Source organism: Mastacembelus armatus, chromosome 9 (assembly GCF_900324485.2).
Source record: "Mastacembelus armatus chromosome 9, fMasArm1.2, whole genome shotgun sequence".
Classification (NCBI taxonomy): Eukaryota; Metazoa; Chordata; class Actinopteri; order Synbranchiformes; family Mastacembelidae; genus Mastacembelus; species Mastacembelus armatus.
The window spans coordinates 11,812,783-11,833,562 of NC_046641.1; the positions used below are offsets into that span (position 1 = coordinate 11,812,783).

General features: G+C 39.5%; 2 protein-coding genes across 2 annotated transcripts in view; one reads left to right on the top strand and one right to left on the bottom strand.

Moving 5' to 3' along the window:
* Nucleotides 1-20,780, bottom strand: part of iqgap2 (IQ motif containing GTPase activating protein 2) — a 30,425-nt gene that overhangs the window by 4,930 nt on the left and 4,715 nt on the right. Inside the window, exons 3-29 of the mRNA XM_026320749.1 lie at nt 17,570-17,726; nt 16,604-16,681; nt 15,468-15,544; nt 13,180-13,247; nt 12,122-12,235; nt 11,835-12,013; nt 10,943-11,030; nt 10,681-10,844; nt 10,102-10,189; nt 9,665-9,828; nt 9,361-9,521; nt 8,993-9,117; nt 8,666-8,829; nt 5,569-5,659; nt 5,221-5,388; nt 4,973-5,115; nt 4,626-4,796; nt 4,205-4,288; nt 4,046-4,117; nt 3,880-3,949; nt 3,441-3,649; nt 3,039-3,191; nt 2,722-2,885; nt 2,365-2,589; nt 1,773-1,913; nt 465-549; nt 76-308 (exon numbers count right to left, since the gene is read on the bottom strand). Of these exons, the coding sequence (XP_026176534.1) occupies nt 76-308; nt 465-549; nt 1,773-1,913; nt 2,365-2,589; nt 2,722-2,885; nt 3,039-3,191; nt 3,441-3,649; nt 3,880-3,949; nt 4,046-4,117; nt 4,205-4,288; nt 4,626-4,796; nt 4,973-5,115; nt 5,221-5,388; nt 5,569-5,659; nt 8,666-8,829; nt 8,993-9,117; nt 9,361-9,521; nt 9,665-9,828; nt 10,102-10,189; nt 10,681-10,844; nt 10,943-11,030; nt 11,835-12,013; nt 12,122-12,235; nt 13,180-13,247; nt 15,468-15,544; nt 16,604-16,681; nt 17,570-17,726 (3,636 nt within the window). The remainder of the gene's footprint in view (nt 1-75; nt 309-464; nt 550-1,772; nt 1,914-2,364; nt 2,590-2,721; nt 2,886-3,038; nt 3,192-3,440; nt 3,650-3,879; nt 3,950-4,045; nt 4,118-4,204; nt 4,289-4,625; nt 4,797-4,972; nt 5,116-5,220; nt 5,389-5,568; nt 5,660-8,665; nt 8,830-8,992; nt 9,118-9,360; nt 9,522-9,664; nt 9,829-10,101; nt 10,190-10,680; nt 10,845-10,942; nt 11,031-11,834; nt 12,014-12,121; nt 12,236-13,179; nt 13,248-15,467; nt 15,545-16,603; nt 16,682-17,569; nt 17,727-20,780) is intronic.
* Nucleotides 6,168-8,589, top strand: f2rl2 (coagulation factor II (thrombin) receptor-like 2). Its single transcript, XM_026320751.2, has 2 exons — nt 6,168-6,778; nt 7,080-8,589. The coding sequence occupies exons 1-2, from the start codon at nt 6,715-6,717 to the stop codon at nt 8,138-8,140; spliced, it is 1,125 nt and encodes a 374-aa protein (XP_026176536.1). The 5' UTR covers nt 6,168-6,714; the 3' UTR covers nt 8,141-8,589.

A 20,780-nucleotide genomic window follows, 5' to 3' on the forward strand; every position in this document is an offset into this window, starting at 1 on the left:
GTCATTACACACCATTTATGCAAACTATTCTCCACAAAATAAGTTTTCTGTCAACATACAATTCCCCTTTCTTACCTAAACTTCTCATATGTCTGGGATATGTAGTTGTTCATTGGTGTCATATGTGCATTCTCGCCCTCAAACAGCTTATTGGCAGCAGCATGCTGGAGCATTTTTGCAACAGATCCCAGGTTACGACGCTGGTCCAGGTGAAGCTGACCTCCGGCCGACATGTCAATGATGTCGAAGCCATCTGGGGCCACGATGGCTGGGTTCATGTAGCGGTAATACAGAAGGTTTCCGACAACCTGCCATGAAAACAAAAGAAAGCATTATTAAAACTTTTGGTAAAATTATACTGCTCTAACCTTTACAACATGCAGGAAGGACCGTATAAGCATAATCTAAATATACTTTACTGTGAATGGGGAAAAAAAAAACACAATACATTTCAGTGCCTCTACCTTCAATAGCTCATCTTCTGAGGCCTCTGGAAACTTCTTATGGAGGCTGTTCTTCAGAACTTTTGCTATGTATCTCATGCCATAACTACATGCAAAACAAAGCAATAATGGAACATCAAAGAAAAAAAAAAAAACATGCATTGACATACTGTACAACAACAGACATAGCAAACACATGACGGGAAAAAAACAAATGATGCATTTGAAGCATCAATACTTGCACCAATGACTGCAAGTACTGCTTGGTTTCAGTGTCTCATTATACAGTATGGATTTCTACTTTTTTTGCAATGAACATCATGAAACATTAGCACCACCCAGAGGCACATATTTATTCTTCTCTTTTTTCAAATGATTTCTGTGTGATTTTTTTATTTGTAAATTAAAGAAATAATGAAAAGACGAGCATTTATGTCCCAGTCACAAAACTCACTGGGGGCGGCTCATGCTGCACAAAGCAAAGTTCTGTTTTTGGTCTTGAGCAACACACCAGATGACTCCTTGCACCATAATAGTGATTATCAAGTAATGATCATGTCCTGACGTGCACCCTTAACAACTAGAATGAGTGGCAAATGACATGCCAAAACATGTAATCAAATGTAATAATATAATGCTGTCTAGTCCTATTTTTGCCACATTGCCCTCATTATAATACATAATGTTGAGACAAATACTTAATAGGGGGATGTAAAAACAGAAAAATAGATATAAGAATAACATGAAAAGGGACATTTAAATATGCAAAAAATAATGTTAGACATAACAGAAAATGTGTACAAACAGGAAACTATTTTTCATATCCTAATTACTGTCGTCACAGAAGCATAAGACACTTAGATTTAAAGTAACTGCATTTGCACTTTGCTTCCTTCACTTAAGGCATTTCCTGTGAGACAATACTGAGATACAATGAAGGAGATGGACAAAATACCAGGAACAGCTTAAAATATAATGTCTCCAGTACAGCACAACAAAACATAACCATCCCAAGACTTGTATCAGCACCTCCCTCACACAGTCAACACATATCTAAGTTTAGATATGTGTATTAGATAGCCTTATAGTGTTACGTGTTTGTATAATTTTGTGCAAACCTGTGGAACAGAAAGAGACTGAATTTCATCAGGTTTGAGTAACTAAAACTCTCAATGGCAAACGTTCAAGTAAAAAAAAAAAGCAGAAAATGCTGACCAAGAATAGTCAGAATGATGCTGACCAGTCTGCTATAGCACTGAAAAATGTAACTATTACTGAAAACACAAAAGGACAGTTGGGCAGTGACACTTAGCAGGTCCCAAAACTTACGGGATATTATCCAGTGAGGACACAATGGAGTTGAGGACCTTATCTGTAGCAGAGCGCAGGGCCAGGCTTGATGCCTCCAGCCTGTTGCGTACTTCCTCGTGTGACATGGCCTGCTCCGGAGTCACTTCATATGGCAGCTTGCTGAGGGACGACAACAGCAGGCAAGCAGGCAAAAAAAAAAAAAAAAAAAACTTCTATTAACTCAAACTTCTGTTGAGATTTCTAATCAACCAAGTAACATTTCATTACATCTTTATTAATGTTTTATTAAAAACTGCATGACTGTTGAAAATTCAAATACATACATGAAATAAGTGTAACAGCGGCTTCCTAGATGGTCGATTTAACACAGAAGTTGTGAATATTTGAAGTACATGCAGGATAATGTGAGTTAAAGGGCTAAAGGAGTACAAAACTACTTTTTGTAAGATAACCACACAAATGGACTTAAACATATAACAAATATAAACAAAAACAAGCCTGTAGACACAAACAATGGAAAATCTAACAGCATGTCTGAGATTGGCTCAAACCTCAAGTAACCAGTAAACAGAATAAATGTACATCTCATATTTGATTAATGTGGCCCTACCTGGCCTCCCCAGTTGCAGTCTCCAGCTGGTTGACCCAGGCTTTGTACACATCCACAGGGTTGGTGTTGATGCCTAAACGCTTGTCCTCAATGATGTCTTTGACCACTGGAGCCAGCAGCTGCCTCAGTGTGTTATGACCACGTGCACCTCTGTTGAAGCTCACGACCATCTTGATGACTGTTGGGTTCCCTGTCACTATGTCCTGGATCTGGTCCACCTTAGAACTAAAACATATAGAAAAAGAAATTTCACAGTAGAGCAGGTACAGAAAAAACAGTGTAGCAGGGAACAGGGAACTGAGTTGTTATGTGCGCACTAGATTTTGACACAGTGTTGTTTAGAACAGCAGTTCTCACTTGATTTCCTCCTCCAGGGCAGTCTTGAAGAGTTTGAGCAGCAGGTATTCTTCTCTCTGGTTAGATGCATAGTTGTATAAAGTGAAGATCACAGTGTCCATAAATTTAGTGGACTTGTTTTGGGGCATCTGGAAGATCAGCTTGGCCAGGTAGGATGGATTAGTCTAAGAAGGAGGGAAGAGAGTGGGAGCAGGGTAAAATGTGTTTCAGCAACTTGACTTAGATATGTTTTTTAACTTTTTAAACTGGATCGGTGTCAATATTTGTGGGAATAAATAAAGTGAAGGTACAGATTCTTTTTTTTTTTTTTAAATCACCTGTAGCAAGTAAAAGAGATGTTGATAGGCCTCCAGTTTCCGTCTTTTGCCTTTACTAAGGCCCTTGATACCCAGTCTGTCTCCCACATTCAGGTCATCTTTAGTCGTCTTATTTTTCTTGTTCTTCATTTTCTTATTATGGGACACAACATCCTTCCCAAACAAACAAACACCAAATAAGCAAACAGGGAACCCAAGGTGGACTAGAAAAACCTACTTGAAAAATCTGTTGATTTTATTGGACATTAGACTGTGGAACATTTAACAAATAAGGATCACATTTAACTTGGTATTATCAGGCTAAGAATACTACCAAATCTCATTATCATGGTGTGAAATGTCTTTCTTTGTAGCCATACAAAAAAAAAAACGAAACAAAAAAAAAAAAACAAGGCTGCCAACCTGCAGAGTGATCCGGTTCTTCACCAGCAGTCCAATCTTTATGTCCATCAGATTTAGGTCTTTCTCCATCTGCTGATTAGAGCGAATCTTTGTGACCACTTCTTCCCTGAGCCGTGTCACTTCCTGCTCTTCTTGTAGATCCAGGGTGCTCTGCTCCAGCAAGTGAACAAACTTACGCACCACTGACAGAGGGGGATCTTTGGCTCCCGCTAAGATTTGGCACATAAGAACATTAGCAAAATTACCGGTCTTTTATACACACAGACATAACAATATTTCCCTAACTCTGGACCAAGTATTGTGTTTTTACTGGGAAGAAGGCGACGCAAATCTGACATCTAAATATTTTTACCTAAATATCTCAATATCAACATACACGTGCCTAAATACTAATATAACTCTGGAAGTAGTATCAGTGTATCAATACATCTGTACTCACTTAGGGTTCTGTAGTCATCTCTGGCTTTGTTGGCTTTTAGGAAAGCCTGTATTTTCACAATCTCTTTTTCCTGAAACACAGTGAACAATAAGTCTTACAGTACACAGCACAAAACCAAACCAAAGGATGCTGCCCTATAATGCTGACCAATAAGAGTGCTACTCACATGCTTCTTGAAGTACTGCAACCTCTCATTGTACGTATGTTTAGCTTTCCACATTTTAACCAAGGACTGGATCTAAAAACAGCAGTGACAAGAAAGGGTGCATAGCTTTACATAATTTAATGTGTATTTTTAAAGATTTTCTAAAAGACCATTTCTCACCTTAACAATAGAAGCAACATTTTTCTGAAGCAGATTCATCCTGTCTTTATACATTTTCCTTTGTTTGTAACCTTTCCAGCAGGCCTGTACAAAGCAAATCAAAAATATATGTGGAAAATACGCTGAAAGTTGTGAGTTTGATTAATTGTGGCACAGTGCTGATTATTAAATTTGGATAATCAATAATTCTACCGAATACAAGCTCCAAGGTCGCATTATTGTCTAAATAAACGTCAATGTGGTTTTGAATATTCATTTATGAATAATGCCAGCATAAAAATAGTGTCATGGTGTACTGTTTACAAGCTACAGTGAACTTGTGTATCTCTGATGACCTATTACTGCTGGAATAGTCCACAGCTGCATCAGGAATCACTGTAATCACTCACTGTTCACAGTTCATAATGCAGCCATACACTACCTGCAATTTGACAACATGAGGTTCTTGTTGACGTAGATAGTCCATTCTCTGGGCATGCTTTTTCCTGACCAGGTAGCCTCTGACCCTCGCCTGCAGCTGGGTCACCAAGGATTCGTTGGCCAACCACAACTGTTCCCTGTTATATTCTGCAGTCACACAGCTCACAACACTCTGAACGAAAAAGACATGTTTTCAGCTATAGCTTCAGTGATTACTGAAATAAAAAAAATAGTGCAATTTTGAATTATAGAAAGTATTAAATCAATCCCTTTGTGGAGATGTACTAAGTATGAACACTCAACATCACATAACGGAGTAGTGAAATTACAAGGCACAGCAGAGGGTACCTGGATTTCCTCTTTACTGAGCTGGCTACTATTGTGTTCAAATCCTTCAGGTTCCTCCCAGGTGCCCTGTCCAGTCTCCAGGTTATAGTAGTGGTCATATCTGTCTTTGAAACAGTGTTTTACCCATAAACCATCTGTGCTGCCTGGAGGAAAGCAGACCGTGCCCCATTAGATCCAGTTAACGTTGCCTTGAATACAAACTCTGAAATACAGTTTCCTAAAACACAGAGCATCCTTTTGGGCGATACCTTCAGTGGCCTTGTTTATTTGTCTCTGCGCCAGTTCAGCCTGGTATATGTCAGCACATTCAGGGAGCACTGCCCTGAGTCCAGCACCAGGAGCCTGCAAAGCCTGCAATGTATTCTGGGAATCCCCCTCAGCAACCTCCTTGTTAATATCAGCTACTGCAACAGCCACTATCAAAGTAAACAAGATTGACCAGTAGAAATAGCATGTAAGTGTCATGTATAATTCACACTTACATGTAAACTAAGACAACCTTTATTTAGTTAAACAACGTATTACAAACTGTATTATAATTTATGGCACATACTCGAACAAGCTGCAAGTATGAATTTAATTGTATGTGCACATACATTTGAGAGCCTCCTCTTCATCCTGGTTGGCTGTCAGGATGGCCTCTTGGATTTGGTCCAGCCACAGTACTGCAGACTCATCTCCAGAGCTCTGTAGTCAGAGGAGACAGTACAAGGTCAGTCCTCTTTGTTTCATAAGGGAGAGCCCAACTAACTCCTGGCACACCAGGGCACTGTACATGCTTAGCCACACAGTACTAACTTGACATCAGGTTAGAAATCTTTTTAAGTAACTTTGGTCAAAATATTAAAAGTCAAGGTTAGAGATTCATGCAGCTACAGTATGCAAATCAATTTAGGATTGTTTTGTTGTTCCCTCTATATGCATAATTTAAGTTTACAACAGGCAACATCTAAAAACAAAAAGGAAAAAGGGGAAAGAATAATTGTTAATTGTCAACAACCACTTTGTAATAACACAAGACCCTAAGAGTTAAACATCACTACAAACAAACAATGTATATTTGTTTATTCCTGCTGACTTTTGTATTTTGAGCTCAGACTAATTTTAGAGAACTGTGCGGTGGATCTCTGACCTCAAGGTCAAAAGGAAGGAAGTCCTAATTCAAACACACTGAACAGGCTAAAAGTAGCTTTGCTGTTTATATCAGCATCGAAATTAAGAACTTCCCAGCCAACTCATGCGCTAAGAGCAGGTTCAGCCTCATTCCTTCTCCAAATAATGACCTGAAAAAAATCCAAAAGTCCTTAAACCATTTCCTTTATAATTGTTAATTACAAAAAAGCATTTCTCCATTTTTGTGTGTGATGTCATTTCAGTTTGAGGCAGCAAACATTTCCATTCAGATAAAAGGTTACAAAATAATATCCCAGAAAATCAAATAACCAAAAGCACAATAAAAAGGGTATGCATTGTTTATAGATCACAGACCACTTAGCAGTGACCTCCCACCACCAGTGAGTCAGTGGGCAGTCACTGACACACACATAGGGGAATTCAGCTTTCAAGCCAGGACAGGAAACACAGTCTGGCTGGAAGCTCAGCCAGAGTACACACTGTTCTGCTGTTGAATAGCAGAGATGAAAAACTGCAAATTTAATTGGTGGAAAACTCCTACATTTACTGAAAAGAAGCCTCAGCAAGAGCACTGAAGACAAGAAATCTTTAAAAACTCTGGGAGAGATATGGCTGACTTTGTCCCAGGACTCCTGATTTGTCTGATGGCAGTGCAGACCATTCAGCAAGACGGTAAGTTTATCAAAAGGCTCTAAGATTTTACCAAAAGGATCAAGGCACATATTTTTAAGTCAGGATCTAAAATGAGAGATTTACACTTTGTCACAAACAAATATTTTTGTAAAGCTGTAAACACAAAACAAAATGCCAAAACGATATTTCAAAGTGCATAGTTTTATGTTAGTAATGCCTATTACAGGTTTTCTGTCTGATTCTGATTTTCTGTTTCATGTTAAAATATTGCTTGGAATGTACTTTTGTTATAAACATAAATTTGATCTAAAGCCATAAACACTTTTCTACTCATTCTTAGGAAACACAACCAGCATTAATGCTTCAACTGCTTTGATACCAAAAACTTTCAGAGGGAGGATGCATAAACTTACTCACAAAAACCAGCTGCCGGACGTGTTGCATCCCAGCACAAAGCCCAGTCTGCATGTGAACCCAGAAGACCCAGTGACAGCCTACATCACAGGGATCCTCAGCACCTGGGTCATACCGTTATCATACATCCTGGCCATGCTGGTGGGCATTCCCTCCAATGCCTACATACTGGCCTTCCTCAGAGTCAGACTCAAAGCAAAGTCCTTGTCCACAGTAGTTCTTTACCTGAACCTAGCCCTGTCTGACTTACTGCTCCTGCTTTCCCTCACACTGCGTGTTCACTACCACTTCAATAGAAATAACTGGATATTTGGAGAAATCTCCTGCCGGCTTATTACAGCCCTGTTTTATGGCAATGTTTACTGTTCAGCTCAAGCTATAGCATGTATCAGTCTGAAGCGCTACCTGGCTGTGGTCAGACCATTTTTGTACAGAAGGTTGGCTAAGACTACACTGGCAGTTTGGACATGCTTTGTTTTATGGTTCCTGTTCGGAGCTGCAGTTGTGCCTGAACTCTTTGTCAGGCAAAGCTACCAGGTCACCCAGCTGGGAGTCACCACCTGTCATGATGTACTTCCTCTAGAAGAAAAATCACATTTTCCTCTAATGCTATACAGGCTGATCCTGATTTGTCTGGGCTTTATAGTCCCATTCCTTATTTGCATCTGTGCCCATGTGGCAGTGGTCTACCACCTAGGTCAGTCTGGTTGTGACTGGAAACCTTTTATCAGGGTCAGCACTATGGTCTTCGTCATCTTTGTGGTGTGTTTCTTGCCCAGCGGCATCCTGCATATCACCCACTACATTCGCCTAATTTACAGTGGGGATGACGGACTGTATGGACATTACAAAGTAGCGGTTTGTCTCTGCTGCTTCCACAGTTGTCTGGACCCCTTCCTGTGTTTGCTCATTTCCAAGACGGCGGCCTCAGAACTACAATTCATCTCCCTCCGCGGGATACCTCAGAGACCAGCAGTTATGATGTAAGACTGGATGAACAAAGAAAACATTGCCTTGATGGATTGATGTTAGGACACAGCAGGGAAGCACAAGAACACTGGACACTGTGAATTTAGCAGCGCATTTCGTCAACTGCTGTTAGGTACAAAGCACCAGTATTTGTGACAAAGTAGTCTTTGGATGGTATCACAAAATAAATATGGAAACTGTGCAACCTGCAGAAGGCTTTTATGTATGTCTTACCAATTCTCAGCTTGGGAAACTTAGTGGTGACACAGAGGCACCATATGTTGATAGCTACAGTCTGCCCTCCATTTTGCCTTGTTAGATGAGAATTAAATACACAGAACGCAACAATTTTAGATATTTACTATTAACCTTCCAGGTCTTCATCACTTACAAAACAGTGACACAAACGTTTTAAAATCAACATGAGGGAATCAGCTGCTGCATAACCCGATAAAACAAGTGAGAATGAGATGAAGATGTGGTTACAACACTGGTTTTATACCACTATATAGATTTTTGCATATTTTGCACATGTCAAATTACCTGGCAGAGACGCTGCTTGGTGTACTGTAGGACGTCATGGTAGTGTTTGGCTGTGGCTGGGTTCACCCCTGTCAACTTGGCTGTAGGGAGGCACAGAGCTACAAGTGTCTGCTGATGATCACCGGAGTTCAAAGCCTCATTGATCTCAGCTATAGCTATGATGCCTGAAGGCATAGGGGAAGAAAAAAAAAAAAAAAAAATCAATAACCCAGTGTGTTTAATTTATACTATGTTATTAAAAAATAAAGCTTTTCAAAGATTCAAACTGTCAAATGTATTTGTGCAAGACACACTATGTACATTACATATACCAGAAATCTTCCTTACGTTCGTGTTCTTCCTGGACCTGAATGTTGACTGTGTCAATGCATTTCTGAACATCATTCCAGGTGAGAAACTCTTGGCCACTGGCAAGAGTTTCAGCTCGCTGTCTAATAAGAGTGTCAGCATACCTGAAGGAGAGTGTCATAAAGAGTTTGAAAAGTTTCATTCATTTCAATAAATCAGTACCCCTCCATGTCGGTGACAGAGACTGTGGACCTGCAGACGAGTGCAGTGAAATGCAATATCAACACACTTTTCCTATATCTTTTATGTAGTCATACAATCAGTTTCTCCTGAAACCAAACTACTATTAATTAGCTTCCATGAGTGCCAGAACTGCAGCAACACCAACAAAACAAAAATCAGTAAACCTGTTGAGGTTGTCTTGGTCCATGTTGGTGAAGCCCAGAGGAGAGTCTGTCAGCTGCTCAATCACAGCCTGGGGGTCTTTGGTATCCAGCACCTCATTCAGCACAGCAACAGCTGACAGCATCTCCACAGCTACACTCAGCTCCTCATGGCTCAGTCCAGACTAAGAAACATATAGGTCTGGATCACAAGCATGAAGTGACATTTAACTGCATTACAGACTGTATCTAGCACTACTTTCCCCTGTTTCTGTATCAGTATGCGGGTCAACATGTAAGAGCCAAACATTTTAAAATGATATCTCACCCGCCCTCCTTGCAGCTGCAGACTGAAAAGCTCAGCCTGATAGAGGCTTGCAGCAGTTTGGTAGACAATTGGCAACTGCGCCTCAGGATTCATCAACTCCTCCACCGTTGCTGCTGCATTACCAAGACGAATTGCAGTATTGATCGCCGCTACTGCTTCAAGTTCTGGTCAGGAAAATAATCACAAACTGGCATTGAGATGCTTTAGGAAAAACACTGGATTCATGTTACTGCAACACATATGAAAAAGATTTTTTCCCTTAAAATCACATGCAGATTAAATATTTATTATGAACTGTACTTGAATAAGACAAATATTTATGTCGAGTGTTAAGAAACTAATTAGTAGGTACATATATGACTTTCAACTGACCAGTAATTAGTGTTACCCTGCATACTGTAAAATACACATTCATGTGAGTAACAAAAGTTGCATACTTCGTTTTTCTGCTTCCGCAAAGTCATTACAGGAGCTGACAACTCTTTGAACCTCTTCTTTGTCCGTGACCACGGCCCTCCCTCCATCCTGCGGCACAAAGATTAGATTAGAGAAATGCCACTAAGAGCTCATGTTTATTCAGCATGCTTTAATGCAGGGCCATAAAGGATAAAGTGCCTGGGAGTGTCCATTCCAACTGAGGGTACTGTAGCTGATTACTTTTTTATTCCCTGAAGATGTGATTAGACTTATATAACAAATGTGTTCACTGGCTCAGTAATGAAACGGTACAAGAGAGGCAGCTACAGATCACACTTTTGTTACATGAACAACTAAAACTTCATGAGAAATTTGTTCAGTTTTAAAATGGGGCCAAAGAAAATGCTATAACTGTGTTTTTATTTAAACATATATGATTGCTTCCTAATACGAAATCAGCTTTCAGTGAGCAAATTCATATGCACTGTCTTTTAAATTCTGGTTCGCAATTAACAGCTTCAAAAGAAAAGCAGCACCTCTTTGGCACCTCAGGCCCTGAGCTGACAGCTGATGAGCAGACAAAATCTGATTCAGTATACCTTGGATTTATGTTGGCAGTAGGTGGTAAAATGTTCCAGGTACCAGCGGCAGTTTGATTCCTGAACACCGAGCAGAGCCAGAGCTTCAAGCCTTAGTGCAGCCAGCAGAGCGGCCTCATTCTGGGTCGACACTGCTTGATTCACCTGCCTTACTGCTTCCACGACTGGATACAGGGAAATCCCAGACAAAGGATAACATATTTACTCTTCAAAATAGAGATGCATGTAACTGGTAGTGTATATATGGGGGGAAAGTACTTACTGTTGACAAAGTTAATGCAGCCCTGGATCTCTTGCTGAGTCAGCAGCTCCTCATAAACATCTCTTTCTTCAGCAGCAACTGAGGAGCGCTAATGGAGAGAGACATTTATTTCATATAGCATATTAAATTTGTACTCCATTTTTTTCATATCCATGTATGTGCATATTTTGCAGAATACATTTCAGCCATTTGTTAAAAATGGATGGTTCTTGTTTTTGCAGTATTGGTAAAGAGGAGGGGTCAGTGTTCGCTGAAGTACAGCTGACACTGCAGCTGCTGGAACGTGCTGCCAGGGCCTGTGGAGTGAGTCAGTGCACTCAACCCAATTCAGTCATTACTACAGTTCTGAGTACGAGACACTGCAGTCATAATCCTCGGTTCATTCAAGCTTACATTTTTTACATTCCTTAAATTTGATCTGAAGGTTGCTCATAACTTATGATTTACACACTTCTCTTTTTGTATTTTCAGTTCAGTGACACTACTTTTAAACCAACACAGAAGGCTTCACATCTGTTGCTGGTGTGTCTCAGTCTTAGACCATCTCCAACCCAACCTGAGGTGAACATAATGTAGATGTTACATAAAGAAGCTTTAGTGGAAATGTTCTTGTGCTGGCAATCTTATTTAATATCACTGTTGTTTAAGTGATATTTACGTCACTGAACACATGCTTAGTCTAAAAAACAAGTCAACCAGAGAATGATAAAGACTGTGTAGAAGAAAGCAAGACAGAAACTAATTTAACGTTGTTATAAACTCAGTTAAAGTTGCACAGAGCTAATCAAGTCTCCTTTACAGGGGTTGCCAGTAATGAACCGAACATTATTATACAAATAAACAAGGACACTGACACTTAAGAGGACACTAAAGTGTTTTTTGGGCTTCTTACCCTCCCTGAGGACTGGTCCTGCTTACGAGCCTTGGCCTGGCTCAGTGTATCCTGGTAATCTTGGGCCAGAGCTTCCTGGGTGTTCCTCAGCATCGCGTTCGGATTATTCAGGGCTCCCATCGTCACAGGTGCTTGACCTTTGTCTATTGCCTCATTAATGGCAATCACAGCGGCATGCACTAAAGACATGGGACAACACAGGAAACATTTGTCAACTATGCCTGTGCTATGATGCTAAGATTTAAAAAGCATCAATAAAAACCTAATTAAATAGTCAGAGGTCTTACAGGCAGCTTCATCCACTGAGAGCTCATTGGCCAGGATACCTCCGATCTTACTGAACACCGGCATTTGAATGCCATATTTCTCCAGCTCACGCCTCATGTTACTGATCTCTTCCTCTGGAAATTTCATAGAAATATTGTGGTGAGTATGACATAGAAAAAAATATTGTTTGAATTAAGTATTTTCTTTTTACAGTTTTACAACTCCCTTTAAAATCATCACCAAATGCAAATACTAATTTTCAAAACGCCTACATCCTAAAATCTTAATTTTCTCAAATAATATACATTTTCTGTTGCCTATATACAAGTCAAATATCTTCAACTAATCAAAAGGTGCATTGTGTTGACTGTTACTTTTGATATAATTTGGCTTTAAGTGGTCCATGTTCCTCTGCAGGACAAATGAAGGTTTGTGCTGCAGAGTGTAAAATGATGTGGCAATTGATCTCGGTGTTGAGAAATACAAGTGATTCAGAAAATGTGCTTGAGGAAAATGTAATAACGCACAGTAAACCAAATCAACACTGACACTGAATGTTTCCAAAGCTCGTTTTAAATTGAAACTAGAAAAAAAGAAAAACTACAGAGAAGGTGTGAAGAATCCCATTCAGGTAAGGCCTGAGGCTTGTTCAGGACAATCCAATGTCAAAAGCTTTAAAATCTTGTTGGTTTGTGTGTCCTGGTGACTATTACTTGAATGGCTGCAGGGGATATTTGGATGATCACAGTTCGGTTAATCAGAACATCTAAATTAGAGACGATGTTTAAACAAATCCTTATGACACTTAACATGATCCAGAGCACATGACATCATTCATGTTTTTCAATTAAAATCCCAAATACATCAGTGAATAAAATTATCTCCCACAGTGAAGATTCCTATTAAATGAATGCATGAACAAGTACATGTGCACATTTCAAAAAGTCCTAGGGCAACAGTTATCTTTCACTGTAAAAGCAAAACACATTTTGACTTGTGCTTTTAAAATTTTATGTACTTTTCGTTTCTTTTCTTCTATATTTTGGTTTCAGGTGAAGCTGGTTTCCATGAGTCTTACCTGTAAAGGCCACTTTACCAAGCAGGTCTTGGATCTGTGGTGCAATTCCCAGTTTGTACAAGTACAAGCTGAAATAAATGATGCAAGGTATAAAATTTATACAAAAAAATATATGCAAAAAATACTATTAATAAATAAAGAAATAAAGAAGCATGTAATCATTTCTGTTAATTCTGTTCCTCATCATGAAACTGAAAATCTGTATTTTATTTTTATTTTTCCATCCAGATTGTGATTACTCCTGTTTGCCTCCCTGTAGTGTCACACTCACACCACAGGGGGGTAGTGTTGGCTCAGATTACAGGCCCTCCCTGACAGTAGCCAATCAAACACAGCAATGAATTCAGCCTACAGGTGTCTGGAAACTTCATAAAACTTTCATTTTACCACAGGTAAACCGATAGTGATAATGAATTATAGATATGTGGAGCAGGTCTTGCACCACCACAGCTCCGAATGGAGTTGTGGTACCTAGTTACTTTGCCTTTGCTTAGTGTGTGCATGTAAACATGACGCTGGTACACAGGGGGCCTTTGGACAGCTATCTAAACTCTGGGGGCAATGTTTTAACATGCAGGCAGCTGATTCAGTATGAGATACAAACTGTAACAGCTGACTGGGCTTAATAAAGGTGGCTGATTATCAACCACAGGGGTCACAGACAATCAGCTGACTAGCATGGGGCAACTAGCTCTCTCCAGAATGTGGATCCCTGTTGTTTATTTCCATGTCTTCCCCTTCTTTTGGACAACAAATTTAGCCATCTCTACCAGTTTGTCAAAAGTGTTTCCTTTCAATTTTCATTTGCGTTAAATGTGCAGGAGCGAACACGGCTTTGCCTCCATGGCCACATGTGTTTGTATGTTGGGAAGCATAGTATTCACTAGGTCCTTGTGGGACATAAGCTGGACTTGCAGGAAGGAAGAGCACGTGCGTGCATGAGGAGGGAAGGAAATCAATTCTCTCAGGACCTCGCCAAAACACCACAACAGAGAAAACAACTTAAGCAGCTCACATAGCCACTCCCTAAATCTGTGTTTTGCTGACTGGATGGATCAGACTGGTAAAAATGACACTTCAGTTCATTCAGTCATCCCAACAAAAAAAAAAAAAAAACTAAAAAAAATTAAAAAAAAAAAAACAAGAACCTAAACAAGAACCTAAAAATGCTCAAGCCCCCTGTGCTACTGTAAGATAACCAACATTATCATAAAATCTTCCAAAAACCTGCAACAGTTTTCAGTTTTCCTTTTGTGGTAAGGGTGTAAGTAAAGAGTTGAACACCGAAACACCACATTTGATTCTCAAAAGAGCCCCAGTTTACATACTGTTTATATAAGCACTGTTGCTACAGTGGATGTGCAGTGAAAACAAACATTTAGTAGAGTTAAACAAAAAAGCATGTGAACTTGCAAAACATTTTAGAAAAAGCTACTGCACCTGTAGCTCAGTACTGCTGTATAATATAGGCTTGACCTATTTGACACAAATCATAAAACAGTCTACGTTTGACAAGAAGCACCCTCACTGGCCTACCTAAGTATGATTAACATTTCCAGTTCCTGTTTCATATCACTAAATCCACTGCTCACACACAAAGTAGAGGTTGAATTCAACAGAAACTGAAAGATACCACACCTGAGAGACTCAGTGTAAAAAAAAAAAAAAAAAAAAAATATATATATATATATACACACACACACACACACACACACACACACATATATATACTGTGTGAGCAGTTTTGTATTGTATATTTGGCAATCTACATACAAGCTGTGCTCAAATTCTGTAACTTGAGTACACGGTGGATGGTGAATTGGGTGGATGGCAAAACAACCACTACATGTCAAAGTCAAACCAGTGTTTGACATTGCCTGCTATAGCTATCAAGTGAAAGGAAAAGAATCTAAATAAATAACATAGTAAATAACCTGTTGGTGACAATATGAGCAGAGTACTGCTACATACAGAAATAAGAGAAAAGGTCAACTTTTACATGAAATGCTCGTAAATGTAAATCTCCCTCACAGATCATGATTTGACACCAGCACTTGGCCTTGACGTCATCTGTAACTATAGCTGCTTAGTCCAGTGGTTTAAAATTCTTAGAAGTGAAATCACTTTGGAGATATGAATATGAATCAGTTAGGTGGGGAAAGAAAACTGGGTACCATGTGCAAACAAAAGATTTTAGTTATGAGTGAGCAAGTTTGAAATCAGAAAGAGAAAAATATATTTGTGCAGCAAAGTGGGAAAAAAAAAAGTTTCTATCCTTTTGGTCTTACCTCAGTGCATGTATGCAGTATACCACCTTAGGCATGTTTTTTCGATCGTACACATCTGTTGTTTCAGGATAGAATATCTGAAAGTAGAAACCACAAGCAGTATCAGTCACTCTTCTTTTATTAAGTGTGTAAAAGTGTCTCCTTTTATTGCTGCAATCAAACAGAAGCACACTATCCATCACTTCGTTGCTTCACACTTTAACCTGTACGCCATGAGAAGTTGCAAAGTTTGGGAATAATAGAAACACTTGTAACACATAATGCAATGCTAGTGCAATAAATACTACCATTGTAATACTAGCCAAAATACTATCTAAAGCAACACCAGTCACTTTTTTTCTAGCACACTCAGTGTTACAAGCTTCACAATGGTATATTTACCACAGTGCATTTGCATTTGATTCCATTATAGAGTATTATAAAGTACTATGCCATAGGAAAAGGTTATCAGAGCAGCTAATCCTGAACAGACTATTCCAAAAATTTCTCATTATACTACTAGAAAAATAATTCCAAAGGGGATCACAGACATATGTTTTTTCAATTTGACCTCATCTTAATGTTGCGAATGCACGGTGGTGAAGTCTGTGGTGTCATCTCATAAATTATGTAATGAGATTAATATTGTGTGAGAATTGCCACACCCTCATTAAAATTTCATCAGAGTTCATTTTTACAGATCCATGACGTGTGTGTACAATGCTGAGCAAAAAGCCATAGTTCACAGCATAAAGCATAACAAACAAATCTCCCTGAATGTTTGTTCATCTTTTGCATTATATGCATGCAGGTCACCAACACTTATGGGTTTGCAAGAGAGCTACTGTATTATAACAGTTAAGTGGTGAAACAACATTTGTCAGAGAAGAAAGCAGCTTCTTCTGTAAAGCATTACGCTGCAAACAAACACCTCAATAACTCCAAGCAAACATATTTCTTCAAAAACATGCTGTTGATGACAACTATTCCATTAACCTAACGTGATGCCATGTCCTCAGTTCTGTCACATTGTATTGTTATATTTTTTTATGTTTACTTAGCAAACACCCTTACACACTATCAGTTCTGTATAACTTTTAATTCATCTCCACGAGTCACTGCCTGTAACAAATCTTGGAGCAAGGTGCGAGCCTTACCTTGGGAAGACCTACTGACTCCATAGCTCTAAGCCACTGCACTGTGTTGTCAGTATGTCTGAAGTGCAGTCCTTTGCTCTGGAATAAAAAGACAGAAATACAGATAGCCATATGACAATAATGCTTTAACACGTCGTGTTTAATGAATCGGAAAGGCTTTGCCACATCGAGTGTTTCTGTTGCATTGAACAGAACTGTTGCAACTCGCACAAAATGAAAAAGTGACACTGTGGGAGCATTTTGGGTACACCAAGAATGGCCAGGGCATCACTGAAGATGATGGATCACCTGTTTGCAAAGTTACAAAGTTTCTGTTAATGGAGCCATCCATCCATTTTCTATACCCGCTTATTCCTTAACCAGGGTCACAGGGATCTGCTGGAGCCTATCCCAGCTCTGTTTGGGTGAAAGGCAGGGGTACACCCTGGACAGGTCACCAGTCCATCACAGGGCCACATAGAGACAAACAACCTCACACACTCACACTCACTCCTATGGGCAATTTAGAGTCACCAGTCAACCTGACATACATGTTTTTGGACTGTGGGAGGAAACCAGAGTACCTGGAGAAAACCCACACAAGCACAGAGAGAACATGCAAACTCCACACAGAAAGGCCGGGTTGTGAACCCACAACCTTCTTGCTGTGAGGCAACAGTGCAACCATTCAGCCACCATGGACAAATTTGATGCAGCACCTGTGGGATCAACACCCAGCTTTGCACACCCAAGTAAAGGTAATACAACAACTAAGTTAGAATATGAGTCAAGTTACTTAATGAAACATGAGGTTGTAGAGAATTACATATAAACTTGTCACAATCATGTAGTGGTGAGAACTGGACTTTCAGTGCAACGTAAACAAAGCGGCATGTACCATTAGTCTATGGGAAACAGAATGCAGCTATGGTCTCACCTAAAGGATGACGATGTAAGGAATTTAAATGTGTAAGAGGGAAGCTCTACCTTATAACGGGCCTGGTCTTTGTCATAGATCCTTTTCTCAGACACCATTTTGGGGGCGAAAAAGTTGGCAAGTTTGCCAAGGTAGACACCATTCCTCAGTCCCCCTTCTAGTTCTGTGGTGGGGGGCAAGTCCTCTTCTAGGCAGGCCTCCATCCACCTGTAAATATACAGATACTGACCTTAGAACACATCAAGGTTTTTCATAAGCATTTGTTTATATTTTTGTCTTCACCAAAGAAGAAATGTGCTTTTCAGGAAGTTTTTCCAAATTTCTAAATAAATTCAAATGTAAATGAACATTTTCGTGGCTTAAAGTGAAAGCTGGCAAACACACTAACTGGGGTGATCATAATAAAGAAGAGAAGAAACATTATTATTACATCTTATTACATCTCCTGGAGCACTAAAATGTAAGTATATTGACTTTTCTAGAATCATGAATACCTAGATTATAACTAAACAGCAGACTAGTCTGTTTATCCTGCCACCTGAGACCGACAGAGCACAGTACAAAGTTATTAGGTGGCTAAATGTCTGCATGTAGTCAGCAAGTCAATATTGGTTTTTCCTGCACATGTTTCCCTTCTTGGGACATGTGTCTTTAGTTTTTCTTTTAGGAAAAACTAACGACAGAAGAAAATTTTGATTTATTGAAATCTAAATCCTAACTAGAAACTATAGAGTAGGAAAAATCTTTCTCTCAGCTTAAATTTGTGTACACTGTCTGCTGGGTAACAAAATCAGACAATCAGAGCACACTTTTTTTCTTTTTTTTTTTTTTTTAAAAAACACAAACATTCAATTAATCGTAACAGGAAAAAAAAAACATCCGGCTACATTCCAGATGTTAAATATTTGTACACACACGTCACTGTCATGGCTGCAGTATCATTGTTGCAATAATTAACTGAAAAGTTTTTAAGCAGAGGAACAAAGAAATCTGTCGGCCCCAGAGATCTGGGCACTGTTACAGACAACGCCCACAGAATCCAGCATGCTTTAGGAAGGGGGCTGTGGATGGATTTGCAGTTTGAGCGTTGAGTCCATTTGAAGGTTAGTTACTAGGCACCATGTGAAGTTAAAGGAGTAACGAGTGAGAAAGAAAAATGGAATACTGTCAATTAGTCTAACACCCAAACTGATCACTAATGAAGAGTTCTACATATGCAAATCAACAGTGTGTAACCTTGAGGGGGAAAAAAAAGAATTATTATAAGAGATGACCAGAAACATTTGAAAAAAAGCTAGAAACTAAAAACTGATTAAAGAAAATTCAGTTTGTAAAAAAATGACCTGCTTTCAAACTGATGTAATTTCCCTTTAAAGCTGGATAGTGGCTTCAGAGCAGCAGTCTGCCAGACTATTCCCAAAGATATTAGGAAAAATCCATTCCAAAGAGCTAGTGAATGATTTGTGAGCACTGCGACTCCAGAAATCTGTTACACATTATCCTGCTGTGTGGAAGTGACATTGTATGTACTGCTATAGTTGCACCTCTGTCCTGGTGGTTTCACAGCAAAACAAAAAAAAAATGCTAAAGTTGTAATCCTGTTACTCACCATCCTACAACTGAATAGATCATTTGTGTAGTGCTCAGTAATTTAACATGCTTATGTTTCATTTATGGGTTTCAGTCCTACTAGCAACTCCGGCCTTCGTAGAGCAATAAAGCCTTTCCTCCCACATCCATGCCCACAGACACCTTGTTTAGGTTAATTAAGGTTGTGTGGGTGCACAAAGGAACCAGAGTGCTAAAATACATGTCAGCACATTAAGGACAACCACAACAAACTATGCACTGTCAACACAAAAACCCAGTGGTGTGTGTGACTTAGGCACCTTGAGGATTACAGCATCCATGTGACCAAATTATGTCAGCTGACAGTGTAGATCATGCACGCAGAGTTCTGCTATTCTTCAGCATATTATAAGGTGGAGGATACAGATGGCTGCTTCTTCTGTCGTGTTAACATTACAACATGTGAGACAGGCTGCTTCGTACTGTGAAGCATTTTTTGAAATGTCATTCCTGCCCACACGAGGAAATGTATAAGTTTACAGGCCCTGGTCAAAGCTCAAGGATCAAGAAAGTGGCACATGGGTCTTTACAGCTGTATCGGAGATGAACCTGGGAGCTTTTTTAATAGTAATGTCAGCGTGAGTTTGTTGGTCAGTATCTGTGTGGCTAGGCTTAGCAGCCACAGGCGCACAACTTATGCTTCTTCGACATTTCATATCTCCATATAAGTAACCTATTAATGGATGGCAAACACAGATGAAGAAAATCTGTTTGGTAGGAACCTGAAAACAATCCAAAAGAACATCCTGCATGTGTAACAAAGCTTCTTGTGAAATTTTACTTCCTGCACTTAAAACAATGTGGGGAGAACATGCCTCCTAAAGCGGGACAGGCTAAAACTCCTGTTTACAACCCTCTAAAACAGTCCTTCCTGTCATTGTCCAATCTGTGACCCACCGGGCTTTACAAAACACAGCTTTCTGGACTCTAGGCCAGTTCTCAACACATTATCACTAAACTACACCCCTTTGCTTTGAGATATTTCTGTCTATCCACAGTGCCTTCTTGCATCATGTAGCTTAGTCATGCAGGTCATGAGTTTGTGTGTGTTTAATGACAGAAAAAAAAAAGCTAGAAATGTAAACCATCAACTGTTTACTCTCCAGTGAGGTACAAAGTCAGTGAAGGTACAAAGTCTTGTTCCAGAAACCTCTGTGTGACTGACTAGTTTACAGGAAGGTGTGTCCACCAATTGACAAAACATTACCCACAAGGCAAGGCTGAAACCCTAGGGAAGTCTGAATATGGTCAGTGTACTTGCACACATTAAATATGGCAGATCATATCCAGTGCAAAAGGGATTCTGCATCCACTATCAACCTAACCACCAGACCCTGTTTTAAAACCAGATCTGTCTGGGCACTGTTTTCACCCTGCTGCCAGTAAGGACCTTTTCATTAAACCTGTTGGAAATTTTAATTCGTGCCTCTCCCCTGCAGTGCATTGGATAAAGCGAGATGATAATTTGCATGCTCGCTCACCATGTCTCTTCCTGGTATTGTTTAAAACCACAAAACCATCATTGCTGTTATTAATTAACACATGTGCTTTTTCTACTTGAGACAAGTAAATACATCTGATGTTGATGTTGCAGATCAGGGAGGGATGTCCCTAATTACTGCCAAAACCTGT

Bases quoted from the DNA above. Each gene is read 5' to 3' on its own strand.
- f2rl2 (XM_026320751.2), top strand. From the start codon at position 6,715: ATGGCTGACTTTGTCCCAGGACTCCTGATTTGTCTGATGGCAGTGCAG. The intron at 6,779-7,079 runs GTAAGTTTATCA...ACTCATTCTTAG, and splicing joins GCAGACCATTCAGCAAGACG to GAAACACAACCAGCATTAAT.